The sequence below is a fragment of the Salvelinus fontinalis genome, chromosome 20 (genome assembly GCF_029448725.1).
Source record: "Salvelinus fontinalis isolate EN_2023a chromosome 20, ASM2944872v1, whole genome shotgun sequence".
In the NCBI taxonomy this organism is placed as follows: Eukaryota; Metazoa; Chordata; class Actinopteri; order Salmoniformes; family Salmonidae; genus Salvelinus; species Salvelinus fontinalis.
The window spans coordinates 35,656,293-35,672,986 of NC_074684.1; the positions used below are offsets into that span (position 1 = coordinate 35,656,293).

The 16,694-nt window shown below is 43.9% G+C and overlaps 1 protein-coding gene across 1 annotated transcript in view; it reads left to right on the forward strand.

The window, feature by feature from the left end:
* Positions 1–16,694, forward strand: part of LOC129817890 (neurexin-3b-beta-like) — a 72,251-nt gene that overhangs the window by 19,664 nt on the left and 35,893 nt on the right. The window contains exon 5 of the mRNA XM_055873489.1: positions 4,035–4,235. Within this exon, the coding sequence (XP_055729464.1) occupies positions 4,035–4,235 (201 nt within the window). The remainder of the gene's footprint in view (positions 1–4,034; positions 4,236–16,694) is intronic.

Here is a 16,694-nt window from a genome sequence, read left to right on the forward strand (position 1 = left end):
ATGACAATTACATTTTGTTTTCCATGTTACACCTGCAATTTTAAACAACAGAAGGGGTTTGAAGTAGCTTACTTGAACTTGAATTTGGAGCAGAATTTGGTGCTGGAAAAGTCCTGGTAATTATTGTACTCATTTCTTAAGTTCCCCTGCTCCCTTATAATTATCCATGATTTCATTTTTGATACGTTTTTGTCAGAGATGTGGCCACTTTCGTTTGTTTCCCGCTGCTTCAGTTGACAGGTTTTGTAGAGCTAATCTGTTGTGGTAAAACCATGTGCTGTTTGCCAGTGCTGAAGACATCTATATCAGTCTGCTAATACAGGACTAGTAAAGGCCCAGTGCTGAAGAGATCTATATCAGTCTGCTAATACAGGACTAGTAAAGGCCCAGTGCTGAAGAGATCTATATCAGTCTGCTAATACAGGACTAGTAAAGGCCCAGTGCTGAAGAGATCTACATCAGTCTGCTAATACAGGACTAGTAAAGGCCCAGTGCTGAAGAGATCTATATCAGTCTGCTAATACAGGACTAGTAAAGGCCCAGTGCTGAAGAGATCTATATCAGTCTGCTAATACAGGACTAGTAAAGGCCCAGTGCTGAAGAGATCTATATCAGTCTGCTAATACAGGACTAGTAAAGGCCCAGTGCTAAAGAGATCTATATCAGTCTGCTAATACAGGACTAGTAAAGGCCCAGTGCTGAAGAGATCTATATCAGTCTGCTAATACAGGACTAGTAAAGGCCCAGTGCTGAAGGGATCTGTATCAGTCTGCTAATACAGGACTAGTAAAGGCCCAGTGCTGAAGAGATCCCAAATCAGTCTGCTAATACAGGACTAGTAAAGGCCCAGTGCTGAAGAGATCTATATCAGTCTGCTAATACAGGACTAGTAAAGGCCCAGTGCTGAAGACATCTATATCAGTCTGCTAATACAGGACTAGTAAAGGCCCAGTGCTGAAGAGATCTATATCAGTCTGCTAATACAGGACTAGTAAAGGCCCAGTGCTGAAGACATCTATATCAGTCTGCTAATACAGGACTAGTAAAGGCCCAGTGCTGAAGAGATCTATATCAGTCTGCTAATACAGGACTAGTAAAGGCCCAGTGCTGAAGAGATCTATATCAGTCTGCTAATACAGGACTAGTAAAGGCCCAGTGCTGAAGAGATCTACATCAGTCTGCTAATACAGGACTAGTAAAGGCCCAGTGCTGAAGAGATCTATATCAGTCTGCTAATACAGGACTAGTAAAGGCCCAGTGCTGAAGAGATCTATATCAGTCTGCTAATACAGGACTAGTAAAGGCCCAGTGCTGAAGAGATCTATATCAGTCTGCTAATACAGGACTAGTAAAGGCCCAGTGCTAAAGAGATCTATATCAGTCTGCTAATACAGGACTAGTAAAGGCCCAGTGCTGAAGAGATCTATATCAGTCTGCTAATACAGGACTAGTAAAGGCCCAGTGCTGAAGAGATCTGTATCAGTCTGCTAATACAGGACTAGTAAAGGCCCAGTGCTGAAGAGATCCCAAATCAGTCTGCTAATACAGGACTAGTAAAGGCCCAGTGCTGAAGAGATCTATATCAGTCTGCTAATACAGGACTAGTAAAGGCCCAGTGCTGAAGACATCTATATCAGTCTGCTAATACAGGACTAGTAAAGGCCCAGTGCTGAAGAGATCTATATCAGTCTGCTAATACAGGACTAGTAAAGGCCCAGTGCTGAAGAGATCTATATCAGTCTGCTAATACAGGACTAGTAAAGGCCCAGTGCTGAAGAGATCTATATCAGTCTGCTAATACAGGACTAGTAAAGGCCCAGTGCTGAAGACATCTATATCAGTCTGCTAATACAGGACTAGTAAAGGCCCAGTGCTGAAGACATCTATATCAGTCTGCTAATACAGGACTAGTAAAGGCCCAGTGCTGAAGACATCTATATCAGTCTGCTAATACAGGACTAGTAAAGGCCCAGTGCTGAAGACATCTACATCAGTCTGCTAATACAGGACTAGTAAAGGCCCAGTGCTGAAGACATCTATATCAGTCTGCTAATACAGGACTAGTAAAGGCCCAGTGCACTAATTTTGTGGTTTTTTTTAAACTAAATGTAGACCTATTTGAGTGTTTACCAGCATTTGTAACTTGAGTGTGATACTTATCTGTACAAAACAGTTCATCTGATTATATTTCTAGTTTCTTGAACTAGAACTAGAACTAAACTCTTCTAGTTTCTTGAAATACTTTGCATAATTCAACTTATTTCTATGTGAAAATTGAAATGGTCTTTTCATTCCTTTTTAGTGGACTCTTGTCCAAGCATACATTTTCATGCTTGTCACTCGTGGGAATCAAACCCACAATCCTTGCATTGCAAGCTCCATGATCTACCAACTAAGCCACATCATCACAAACCACTTGATGTCTGAATGTACTCAATTACTGTATTGGTCATTGTTTTTCTTCATGGTGATGGAAAGTCAACAGGTACAAACCTAGATGACCAGCCCATGTACAATACAGTAATGTACATTAAATGTTTTTCTTCATGGTGATAGAAAGTCTACAGGTACAAACCTAGATGACCAGCCCATGTACAATACAGTAATGTACATTAAATGGTTTGTAAGGATGGTACATTAATACTGCACAGAAAGTGGTTGTTTTCCATGTTATTTGTTCAAGAAAAATATTGAATTTGGTGTGGATGTTTTGTCTTTGCCCATAACTTTGCACCTTGTGATGTAAATGTTTGAGGACAGGGTTTTGTTCTTTCTGGATTCAATTAGAATGACAATCACAGAGAAAGGGACGGGGCAACAACTCTTACACTTCCTACTATTGAATCTGGCAAGATACTGTCCTTAACTATACAAGTGGAGATGCTGAAAAAATCTGCTTTTGCTGATGCTACAGATGTCTATATCTGATTGCTAATACCAGATAAGGCCCAGTGCGCTACTTTTGTGAAAATATATTTTTCAAAAGATAATATATATATATATATATATTATAAAAACAGAGATGGTGAGATTAAGGCTACTGCTCTTCATGGATTTATTAGATGTGCCAGTGTTGGCCACATAGGCTACAGAAAAATCATCATGCATGCATCCAATGGATTTATTCAGGCAAGTCCACATTATTCTCACATACATTGTTTTAGAATACAATAATAACTTGAAATCAATCCTTTGCAAGGCCTAAAAAATGCATTATTCTTAATAAAGTGGTAATGGGGGGAGGTTCAATATTAAGGGCTATATGTACATACATCTAAATTATTCAATGTTAGTCATTTAAGCAGAGCTCTTATCCAGAGCGACTTACAGGCACAATTAGGGTCAAGTGCACATCGACAGATTTTTTACATAGTCAGCTCTGGGATTTGAACCAGCAACCTTTTGGTTACTGGCACCATGCCCTTAACTGCCAGGCTACTTGCTGCACAGTTGTATAACATTGAGGTCCTTGGATATTCAAATGAAGTGCTTGAATAAGTCCCTGAAAGGGCTTGAATTTGACTTGCTAATGTTTAAATCAACCCTGCTTAAAGGATGTATAGTCCTAGGCCTATGTTATTGTAAGTGGAGTTATGAGCTAATTTGCTCATATTTCTCTAAGTACACATGTGGAGCTGCATTTAAATCTTTTCTTTGTTTTGTTTCAAACCATTTTTAAATGTTGATCCCAATGTCACACATGGGCCCCATTTATTTATAGAAAGACCCACATGTGTAATGTGCAATTTAGGCCTATTTCTATCAGTGGAGGCTGGTGGGAGGAGCTATAGGAGGACAGGCTCATTGTAATGGCTGGAATGAAATGAATACTGTTCCATTTAACATATAGAAACCACGTTTGACTCTGTTCCATTTATTCCATTCCAGCCATTACAATGAGCCCATCCTCCTATAGCTCCTCCCACCAGCCTCCACTGATTTCTCTATATATATGTGTCAACTGGGTAATGTATAGTGTGTTTAAGACAGTTGTCCACTCTAAGACAATAACGTTTATCCAATCCTATCCCAAGGTCCTCAACATGGCTGCCGAAGGCCACGCCAACATCAAGGTGAACGGGAGCGTGCGATTGGTGGGGGATGTACCCACCAGTAGGGGCGCTGCCCGCACCACCACCTCCGTGCCACCTGAGATGTCCACCACCTTCATAGAGACCACCACCACTCTGTCTACGACCACCACGAGGAAACAGCGCTCTCCACCCACCATTCAGGTAGGGGATTGGGGGAGTAAAGAGATGGAAATGATAAGGTGTGTGAGAGACTGGGGGTTTGTTTGGTGGGGAGAGGAATTATCCTGGAGGGAGGGAATGGAGAGATGTGTGTGTGAGAGATGAGATGAGCAAAATGTTCACTGTTACAGCATATTACCTGTTGGACATACTCAAACAATCTATTGTTCATCCTATATCTTGTTCTCCATCTTCTTTTAAATAGCGAACCAGCATGATTTCATTTTTTTCTTCTTCTGAATAATCAAAACTAATTTTCTCATGCTCTCTCTTGTCTCCCTGCTGCAGACATATAGTGAGCAATATGTTTGGAACATCAAATCGCAATAAAATTGCTCATATCGTGAGCCCGAGTTTAACTTGGCCGGTCTTACCAGCCATACCTCATAGAAATAGAATCCCTAGAACAGTTATTCCCATTTAGTTCAACGTCCTGTGGGGATTTACCCATTCTAGAGATTATATTTCTATGCCTATCCTATCATGTTAGCCCCAGCTCTGGGGATGGAGATAGGGTCCCATTTCGGTCTCCCCGAGAGTGTGTGGCACCGTATTCCCTTTGTAGTGCACTACTTTTAACTAGGGCCTACAGGACTCTGGTCAAAACTAGTGCACTATGTAGGGAATATAGCGCCATCCGGGACACATCATGGATGCCTCTCTCCTCCTTTATTCCCTACCCTGCCCCCGCCACGCCATATAACAGAGGGCTTTGTGAAACGCATCCTGACTCTAAGCCAATGAATGTCTCCGGCTTGCCAAGAAAGTAATCACGGTGAGCGTTGCGTTGACGCCCGGAGGACAAATTGAACTGGCGGTGTTCATATTAAAGCCATAACTCTCCCCGGAGCCCTGGAGCACAGGGCCAAGCGACAGACACAAGAGCTTTTATCTGCCTCGCACCTTTAAACAGATTGTCCAGCGCCTCAATAATGATGACCTCTCATGTCATCGCTGCCTGTTGTAGGACTTTATCAACTCAGGGCAGCACAGGGGAAAGAGACGAGAAATGCTCTGACTGTGTCCCATATGGCACCCTTCTCTCCATGGGCTCTGGTCAAAAGTAGTGCACTATACAGGGAATAAGGTGACATTTGGGACGCACAACTGTAATACCACTTCAGCATTTTCCAGTTGTACTTAGGTACTGAATGCTTTGGCGTCTCTATAAAAGGACTGTCATCAGCATCAATGATCTCCAATGTCAAGCTTCATTATGTCTGGCATGAATGTCAGGAGCCGAGCAGAACTTCCTGTTGCTGCCTTGTATTCCATCTGTCTGAATGGCGGGCACACACACACACACACACACACACACACACACACACACACACACACACACACACACACACACACACACACACACACACACACACACACACACACACACACACACACATTGTGGGCATCAATAGGGCATTATGCCGGTGCCGTCCTGCTGATTCAGATCCATTTCAAAACCTTTTCTCTCTCTCCCCTGCCTGTCTGTCTCTCCTGCCTGCTGCATCAACAAGGTCACCATGAAAGATAGGCCGTATTGTTAGGGAGAAAAATGGTGTTTTATGCCACAGACTATCAATTACACGATGACAGTCAATAAAGTCCTTCCTTTCTTTCCTTCCGTATGAATGGTTTCCTTATGAGACCACCTCTTCTCAATGTAGAATAATGGCATATTTTGGTGACTGATACCAAGCATACACATAAACAAATGTGCATAAGCATGCCAGCTTTGCAAGTCATGTTGTTTTTAACAAATGTGTATTGGCCAGACCAGGGGCGCAACTTTGGTTTTAGAAGAAATACATTTTTTTAAATAAAACATTTATAATAATCAGTCGGTTAAACACTCCAAACAGCCTACCCGACTGCTCGGGGGCATCTGCAATGCTAAAACTGGGGGGGGGGCAAAAATGCAATTTCACAATGTGGCCCCACCGTCCCCAGTGAAAGTTGCACCCCTGGCCCAGGCCGATCTCCATTTGCAAGCTCTAGATACATGTTATTCTTGCTCCTCTCTTGACTGTTTTATGTGAACTCTTCCTCAAGTCCCAGGGCTGTATCCATTTTGATTCAGAGCATTGTGTCACACTGTTGTGAATTCATTTTCCTCGGGCTGTGGTTTACAGCTCCCGGGTTGATTGTGTGGCTATGAGAAGAGGTGAGGAGAGAACCTGTATAATTTGGCACATATCCCAGACCTTAGGAAGACAGGGTGAGAAGGACAGAAAGAGGGCAGGTTGAGGAGGAGGTTGAGGAGAGGTGTGGAGTTGAGGGGGTAGACTAAATGATGCTGCAGAGTCTTGCTAGGCACCTGGCTGTGAGTTTGTGTGTGAGATTGAGAAAGAGAGAGAGAGACAGAAAGAGAGAGAGAGCGAGAGAGAGTAAGAAAAAGAGAAATGGAGAGACTGAATTGAAGCTAACTGCAGGGGAGGGAGACAGAGAAAAACAGAGACAGAGGGAGACAGAGGGAGACAGAGAGAAACAGATAGAGAGAAACAGACAGAGAGAAACAGAGAAAGAGAGAGACAGAGAGAAACAGACAGAGAGAAACAGAGATAGAGGGAGACAGAGAGAAACAGACAGAGAGAAACAGAAATAGAGGGAGACAGAGACAGAGAGAAACAGACAGAGAGAAACAGAAATAGAGGGAGACAAAGATAGAGGGAGACAGAGATAAAGGGAGACAGAGATAGAGGGAGACAGAGAGAAACAGACAGAGACAAAATGACAGAGACAAAATGACAGAGAGAAACAGACAGAGAGAAACAGACAGAGAGAAACAGACAGAGAGAAACAGAGATAGAGGGAGACAGAGAGAAACAGACATAGAGAAACAGAGATAGAGGGAGACAGAGAGAAACAGATAGAGAGAAACAGAGATAGAGGGAGACAGAGAGAAACAGACAGAGAGAAACAGACAGAGAGAAACAGACAGAGAGAAACAGATAGAGAGAAACAGACAGAGAGAAACAGACAGAGAGAAACAGACAGAGAGAAACAGACAGAGAGAAACAGACAGAGAGAAACAGATAGAGAGAAACAGATAGAGAGAAACAGAGATAGAGAGAAACAGAGACAGAGGGAGACAGAGATAGAGGGAGACAGAGATAGAGGGAGACAGAGATAGAGGGAGACAGAGATAGAGGGAGACAGAGAGAAACAGACAGAGAGAAACAGAGACAGAGGGAGACAGAGACAGAGGGAGACAGAGATAGAGGGAGACAGAGATAGAGGGAGACAGAGACAGAGGGAGACAGAGATAGAGGGAGACAGAGATAGAGGGAGACAGAGATAGAGGGAGACAGAGATAGAGGGAGACAGAGATAGAGGGAGACAGAGATAGAGGGAGACAGAGAGAAACAGACAGAGAGAAACAGAGACAGAGGGAGACAGAGACAGAGGGAGACAGAGATAGAGGGAGACAGAGACAGAGGGAGACAGAGACAGAGGGAGACAGAGATAGAGGGAGACAGAGATAGAGGGAGACAGAGATAGAGGGAGACAGAGATAGAGGGAGACAGAGATAGAGGGAGACAGAGATAGAGGGAGACAGAGAGAAACAGACAGAGAGAAACAGACAGAGAGAAACAGACAAAGAGAAACAGACAAAGAGAAACAGACAGAGAGAAACAGACAGAGAGAAACAGACAAAGAGAAACAGACAAAGAGAAACAGACAAAGAGAAACAGACAGAGAGAAACAGACAGAGAGAAACAGACAGAGAGAAACAGACAGAGAGAAACAGGCAGAGAGAAACAGGCAGAGAGAAACAGGCAGAGAGAAACAGAGACAGAGGGAGACAGAGATAGAGGGAGACAGAGATAGAGGGAGACAGAGACAGAGGGAGACAGAGATAGAGGGAGACAGAGATAGAGGGAGACAGAGATAGATGGAGACAGAGATAGAGGGAGACAGAGAGAAACAGACAGAGAGAAACAGAGACAGAGGGAGACAGAGACAGAGGGAGACAGAGATAGAGGGAGACAGAGACAGAGGGAGACAGAGACAGAGGGAGACAGAGACAGAGGGAGACAGAGATAGAGGGAGACAGAGATAGAGGGAGACAGAGATAGAGGGAGACAGAGATAGAGGGAGACAGAGATAGAGGGAGACAGAGAGAAACAGACAGAGACAAACAGACAGAGACAAACAGACAGAGAGAAACAGACAGAGAGAAACAGACAGAGAGAAACAGACAGAGAGAAACAGACAAAGAGAAACAGACAAAGAGAAACAGACAAAGAGAAACAGACAGAGAGAAACAGACAGAGAGAAACAGACAGAGAGAAACAGACAGAGAGAAACAGGCAGAGAGAAACAGGCAGAGAGAAACAGGCAGAGAGAAACAGGCAGAGAGAAACAGGCAGAGAGAAACAGACAGAGAGAAACAGACAGAGAGAAACAGACAGAGAGAAACAGAGAGAAACAGATAGAGAGAAACAGACAGAGAGAAACAGATAGAGAAGAACAGAGACAGAGAGAAACAGACAGAGAGAAACAGATAGAGAAGAACAGAGACAGAGAAACAGACAGAGAGAAACAGACAGAGAGAAACAGAGACAGAGGGAGACAGAGACAGAGGGAGACAGAGAGAAACAGAGATAGAGGGAGACAGAGATAGAGGGAGACAGAGACAGAGAGAAACAGACAGAGAGAAACAGACAGAGAGAAACAGACAGAGAGAAACAGACAGAGAGAAACAGACAGAGAGAAACAGACAGAGAGAAACAGACAGAGGGAAACAGACAGAGGGAAACAGACAGAAAGAAACAGACAGAGAGAAACAGATAGAGAAGAACAGAGACAGAGAAACAGGCAGAGAGAAACAGGCAGAGAGAAACAGATAGAGAGAAACAGACAGAGAGAAACAGACAGAGAGAAACAGACAGAGAGAAACAGACAGAGAGAAACAGACAGAGAGAAACAGACAGAGAGAAACAGACAGAGAGAAACAGACAGAGAGAAACAGATAGAGAGAAACAGATAGAGAGAAACAGACAGAGAGAAACAGACAGAGAGAAAAAGACAGAGAAACAGGCAGAGAGAAACAGATAGAGAGAAACAGAGACAGAGGGAGACAGAGACAGAGGGAGACAGAGACAGAGGGAGACAGAGAGAAACAGAGATAGAGGGAGACAGAGATAGAGGGAGACAGAGACAGAGAGAAACAGACAGAGAGAAACAGACAGAGAGAAACAGACAGAGAGAAACAGACAGAGAGAAACAGACAGAGAGAAACAGACAGAGAGAAACAGAGACAGAGGGAGACAGAGACAGAGGGAGACAGAGACAGAGAGAAACAGACAGAGAGAAACAGAGATAGAGAAACAGAGATAGAGAAACAGACAGAGAGAAACAGACAGAGAGAAACAGATAGAGAGAAACAGAGATAGAGGGAGAGAGAGAAACAGACATAGAGAAACAGAGATAGAGGGAGACAGAGAGAAACAGATAGAGAGAAACAGAGATAGAGGGAGACAGAGAGAAACAGACAGAGAGAAACAGATAGAGAGAAACAGAGATAGAGGGAGACAGAGAGAAACAGACAGAGAGAAACAGACAGAGAGAAACAGACAGAGAAGAACAGAGACAGAGAGAAACAGACAGAGAGAAACAGACAGAGAGAAACAGATAGAGAGAAACAGACAGAGAGAAACAGATAGAGAGAAACAGAGACAGAGGGAAACAGACAGAGAGAAACAGATAGAGAAGAACAGAGACAGAGAGAAACAGACAGAGAGAAACAGACAGAGAGAAACAGACAGAGAGAAACAGACAGAGAGAAACAGACAGAGAGAAACAGACAGAGAGAAACAGACAGAGAGAAACAGAGACAGAGAGAAACAGAGACAGAGGGAGACAGAGATAGAGGGAGACAGAGAGAAACAGACAGAGAGAAACAGACAGAGAGAAACAGATAGAGGGAGACAGAGATAAACAGACAGAGAGAAACAGAGATAGAGAAACAGAGATAGAGAAACAGAGATAGAGGGAGACAGAGAGAAACAGATACAGAGAAACAGAGATAGAGGGAGACAGAGAGAAACAGATAGAGAGAAACAGAGATAGAGGGAGACAGAGAGAAACAGACAGAGAGAAACTGACAGAGAGAAACAAAGACAGAGGGAGACAAAGAGAAACAGACAGAGAGAAACAGAGATAGAGAGAAACAGACATAGAGAAGGAGAAAGAGAGCGAGACAGAGAGAGAAGTGGGGGTAGAAGATAGAGAGTCAATCACACGGTTAATTAATGATAGTCACTGTGGGAGATAGGCGGACTGGATCTCAGGGAGGCCTGGAGGCCCGGGCTGGGACAGGGTAGGCAGGTAGAGAGGAGGGATGGAGGGGGAAATATATCCAGTGATCTGTGATCTGTCTGTCCCAGAGGGAGTACAGTATGTCTGGCACAGAGGGAGGATGATACTGATGCTCCACAGGGGCCAGAGATTGGGTTCCATCTGTGCCCCATAGCTATGAGAAATCAGACAGAGGAGAGGCTAACACTAGAGAGAGTTCCCAAATGAATGGAAAAGATAATCACCATCTGAAATTGTGCAATTAGATGGTTACTATCTTTCCCCTTCAACCTTTGAGGTCTGAAATCCTCAAAGCAGAGGTGGTAAACCCAAAGCAACAGCTTCAACTGTAGTCAAGTGCCTATCATGCATATCAACCTTATTGTTGTGAATCAAGGTGTTCACAGATACAGAGACATTTGCATCCAGCTCAGCTCTGAAAGCAGGGGGCAATCGCACTCTACCTGGAGAAGGTACTGTGTAGACTGAGCGTCTGCCGAGAGAAGATACTGTATAGACTGAGAGGCTGCCGAGAGAAGATACTGTATAGACTGAGAGGCTGCCGAGAGAAGATACTGTATAGACTGAGAGGCTGTATAGAGAAGATACTGTATAGACTGAGAGGCTGTATAGAGAAGATACTGTATAGACTGAGAGGCTGCCTAGAGAAGATACTGTATAGACTGAGAGGCTGCCTAGAGAAGATACTGTATAGACTGAGAGGCTGCCTAGAGAAGATACTGTATAGACTGAGAGGCTGCCTAGAGAAGATACTGTATAGACTGAGAGGCTGTATAGAGAAGATACTGTATAGACTGAGAGGCTGTATAGAGAAGATACTGTATAGACTGAGCGGCTGCCTAGAGAAGATACTGTATAGACTGAGAGGCTGCCTAGAGAAGATACTGTATAGACTGAGAGGCTGCCTAGAGAAGATACTGTATAGACTGAGCGGCTGTATAGAGAAGATACTGTATAGACTGAGAGGCTGCCGAGAGAAGATACTGTATAGACTGAGCGGCTGCCTAGAGAAGATACTGTATAGACTGAGCGGCTGTATAGAGAAGATACTGTATAGACTGAGAGGCTGCCTAGAGAAGATACTGTATAGACTGAGAGGCTGTCTAGAGAAGATACTGTATAGACTGAGCGGCTGTATAGAGAAGATACTGTATAGACTGAGTGGTTGCCGAGAGAAGATACTGTATAGACTGAGAGGCTGCCTAGAGAAGATACTGTATAGACTGAGAGGCTGCCGAGAGAAGATACTGTATAGACTGAGAGGCTGCCTGTAGAAGATACTGTATAGACTGAGAGGCTGTATAGACTGAGCGGCTGCCTAGAGAAGATACTGTATAGACTGGGAGGCTGTATAGAGAAGATACTGTATAGACTGAGAGGCTGCCTAGAGAAGATACTGTATAGACTGAGAGGCTGCCTAGAGAAGATACTGTATAGACTGAGAGGCTGCCTAGAGAAGATACTGTATAGACTGAGAGGCTGCCGAGAGAAGATACTGTATAGACTGAGAGGCTGTATAGAGAAGATACTGTATAGACTGAGAGGCTGTATAGAGAAGATACTGTATAGACTGAGAGGCTGCCTAGAGAAGATACTGTATAGACTGAGAGGCTGCCTAGAGAAGATACTGTATAGACTGAGAGGCTGCCTAGAGAAGATACTGTATAGACTGAGAGGCTGCCTAGAGAAGATACTGTATAGACTGAGAGGCTGTATAGAGAAGATACTGTATAGACTGAGAGGCTGTATAGAGAAGATACTGTATAGACTGAGCGGCTGCCTAGAGAAGATACTGTATAGACTGAGAGGCTGCCTAGAGAAGATACTGTATAGACTGAGAGGCTGCCTAGAGAAGATACTGTATAGACTGAGCGGCTGTATAGAGAAGATACTGTATAGACTGAGAGGCTGCCGAGAGAAGATACTGTATAGACTGAGCGGCTGCCTAGAGAAGATACTGTATAGACTGAGCGGCTGTATAGAGAAGATACTGTATAGACTGAGAGGCTGCCTAGAGAAGATACTGTATAGACTGAGAGGCTGTCTAGAGAAGATACTGTATAGACTGAGCGGCTGTATAGAGAAGATACTGTATAGACTGAGTGGTTGCCGAGAGAAGATACTGTATAGACTGAGAGGCTGCCTAGAGAAGATACTGTATAGACTGAGAGGCTGCCGAGAGAAGATACTGTATAGACTGAGAGGCTGCCTGTAGAAGATACTGTATAGACTGAGAGGCTGTATAGAGAAGATACTGTATAGACTGAGCGGCTGCCTAGAGAAGATACTGTATAGACTGGGAGGCTGTATAGAGAAGATACTGTATAGACTGAGAGGCTGCCTAGAGAAGATACTGTATAGACTGAGAGGCTGCCTAGAGAAGATACTGTATAGACTGAGAGGCTGCCTAGAGAAGATACTGTATAGACTGAGAGGCTGCCTATAGAAGATACTGTATAGACTGAGAGGCTGCCGAGAGAAGATACTGTATAGACTGAGAGGCTGCCTAGAGAAGATACTGTATAGACTGAGCGGCTGCCTAGAGAAGATACTGTATAGACTGAGAGGCTGTATAGAGAAGATACTGTATAGACTGAGAGGCTGCCTAGAGAAGATACTGTATAGACTGAGCGGCTGCCTAGAGAAGATACTGTATAGACTGAGCGGCCGTATAGAGAAGATACTGTATAGACTGAGAGGCTGCCTAGAGAAGATACTGTATAGACTGAGGGGCTGCCTAGAGAAGATACTGTATAGACTGAGAGGCTGCCTAGAGAAGATACTGTATAGACTGAGCGGCTGCCTAGAGAAGATACTGTATAGACTGAGCGGCCGTATAGAGAAGATACTGTATAGACTGAGAGGCTGTATAGAGAAGATACTGTATAGACTGAGAGGCTGCCTAGAGAAGATACTGTATAGACTGAGCGGCCGTATAGAGAAGATACTGTATAGACTGAGCGGCTGCCTAGAGAAGATACTGTATAGACTGAGCGGCCGTATAGAGAGGATACTGTATAGACTGAGCGGCTGCCTAGAGAAGATACTGTATAGACTGAGAGGCTGCCTGTAGAAGATACTGTATAGACTGAGAGGCTGTATAGAGAAGATACTGTATAGACTGAGCGGCCGTATAGAGAAGATACTGTATAGACTGAGCGGCTGCCTTGAGAAGATACTGTATAGACTGAGCGGCCGTATAGAGAAGATACTGTATAGACTGAGAGGCTGTATAGAGAAGATACTGTATAGACTGAGAGGCTGCCTAGAGAAGATACTGTATAGACTGAGCGGCCGTATAGAGAAGATACTGTATAGACTGAGCGGCTGCCTAGAGAAGATACTGTATAGACTGAGCGGCCGTATAGAGAGGATACTGTATAGACTGAGCGGCTGCCTAGAGAAGATACTGTATAGACTGAGAGGCTGCCTGTAGAAGATACTGTATAGACTGAGAGGCTGTATAGAGAAGATACTGTATAGACTGAGCGGCCGTATAGAGAAGATACTGTATAGACTGAGCGGCTGCCTTGAGAAGATACTGTATAGACTGAGAGGCTGCCGAGAGAAGATACTGTATAGACTGAGAGGCTGCTTAGAGAAGATACTGTATAGACTGAGCGGCTGCCTAGAGAAGATACTGTATAGACTGAGAGGCTGCCTAGAGAAGATACTGTATAGACTGAGAGGCTGCCTAGAGAAGATACTGTATAGACTGAGCGGCTGCTTAGAGAAGATACTGTATAGTCTGAGCGGCTGCCTAGAGAAGATACTGTATAGACTGAGAGGCTGCCTAGAGAAGATACTGTATAGACTGAGAGGCTGCCTAGAGAAGATACTGTATAGACTGAGAGGCTGCCGAGAGAAGATACTGTATAGACTGAGAGGCTGCCTAGAGAAGATACTGTATAGACTGAGCGGCTGCCTAGAGAAGATACTGTACAGACTGAGCGGCTGCCTAGAGAAGATACTGTATAGACTGAGCGGACGTATAGAGAAGATACTGTATAGACTGAGCGGCCGTATAGAGAAGATACTGTATAGACTGAGCGGCTGCCTAGAGAAGATACTGTATAGACTGAGCGGCCGTATAGAGAAGATACTGTATAGACTGAGCGGCTGCCTAGAGAAGATACTGTATAGACTGAGCGGCTGTATAGAGAAGATACTGTATAGACTGAGCGGCTGCCTAGAGAAGATACTGTATAGACTGAGAGGCTGCCTGTAGAAGATACTGTATAGACTGAGAGGCTGTATAGAGAAGATACTGTATAGACTGAGCGGCTGCCTAGAGAAGATACTGTATAGACTGAGCGGCTGCCTGTAGAAGATACTGTATAGACTGAGAGGCTGTATAGAGAAGATACTGTATAGACTGAGAGGCTGCCTGTAGAAGATACTGTATAGACTGAGCGGCCGTATAGAGAAGATACTGTATAGACTGAGCGGCTGCCTAGAGAAGATACTGTATAGACTGAGCGGCTGCCTAGAGAAGATACTGTATAGACTGAGCGGCTGCCGAGAGAAGATACTGTATAGACTGAGAGGCTGCCTGTAGAAGATACTGTATAGACTGAGAGGCTGTATAGAGAAGATACTGTATAGACTGAGAGGCTGCCTAGAGAAGATACTGTATAGACTGAGAGGCTGCCTAGAGAAGATACTGTATAGACTGAGAGGCTGTATAGAGAAGATACTGTATAGACTGAGAGGCTGCCTAGAGAAGATACTGTATAGACTGAGAGGCTGCCTAGAGAAGATACTGTATAGACTGAGAGGCTGTATAGAGAAGATACTGTATAGACTGAGCGGCTGCCTAGAGAAGATACTGTATAGACTGAGCGGCTGCCGAGAGAAGATACTGTATAGACTGAGAGGCTGCCTGTAGAAGATACTGTATAGACTGAGAGGCTGTATAGAGAAGATACTGTATAGACTGAGAGGCTGCCTAGAGAAGATACTGTATAGACTGAGAGGCTGCCTAGAGAAGATACTGTATAGACTGAGAGGCTGTATAGAGAAGATACTGTATAGACTGAGAGGCTGCCTAGAGAAGATACTGTATAGACTGAGAGGCTGCCTAGAGAAGATACTGTATAGACTGAGAGGCTGTATAGAGAAGATACTGTATAGACTGAGCGGCTGCCTAGAGAATATATATTTGGAATGACTGTACTTCCGTGTTTTCCTCTGTTTAGCAGTTTACAGTTTATTTGATCCTATACCTCAGAGCAAGATTACTAATCCTAAGGATTTTAGCTCTTATTCCTTACCCCCCCCCCCCCTTTCTTATGGGAGGTGAGGAAAATATGAGATGAAAGGAGACTAGTGGATGGTGAGTCATTGTACTGTCATATATTCACACCCAGCATGAATTACACCCCAGTGTTAATCATATAAAGACAGAGAGAGATATGAATATACCTTGTGAATGAGTCCCACATGGTGTTATTGAAAGTAGTTGTTGTTTTGCTCAGTGTGTGGAGGTATAATATGTCAACAGTGTGTGGAGGTATAATATGTCAACAGTGTGTGAGTTATGATATGTCAACAGTGTGTGGAGGTATGATATGTCAACAGTGTGTGGAGGTATGATATGTCAACAGTGTGTGGAGGTATGATATGTCAACAGTGTGTGAGTTATGATATGTCAACAGTGTGTGGAGGTATGATATGTCAACAGTGTGTGGAGGTATAATATGTCAACAGTGTGTGGAGGTATAATATGTCAACAGTGTGTGAGTTATGATATGTCAACAGTGTGTGGAGGTATGATATGTCAACAGTGTGTGGAGGTATAATATGTCAACAGTGTGTGGAGGTATGATATGTCAACAGTGTGTAGAGGTATGATATGTCAACAGTGTGTGGAGGTATGATATGTCAACAGTGTGTGGAGGTATGATATGTCAACAGTGTGTGAGTTATGATATGTCAACAGTGTGTGGAGGTATGATATGTCAACAGTGTGTGGAGGTATAATATGTCAACAGTGTGTGGAGGTATGATATGTCAACAGTGTGTGGAGGTATGATATGTCAACAGTGTGTGAGTTATGATATGTCAACAGTGTGTGAGGTATAATATGTCAACAGTGTGTGGAGGTATGATATGTCAACA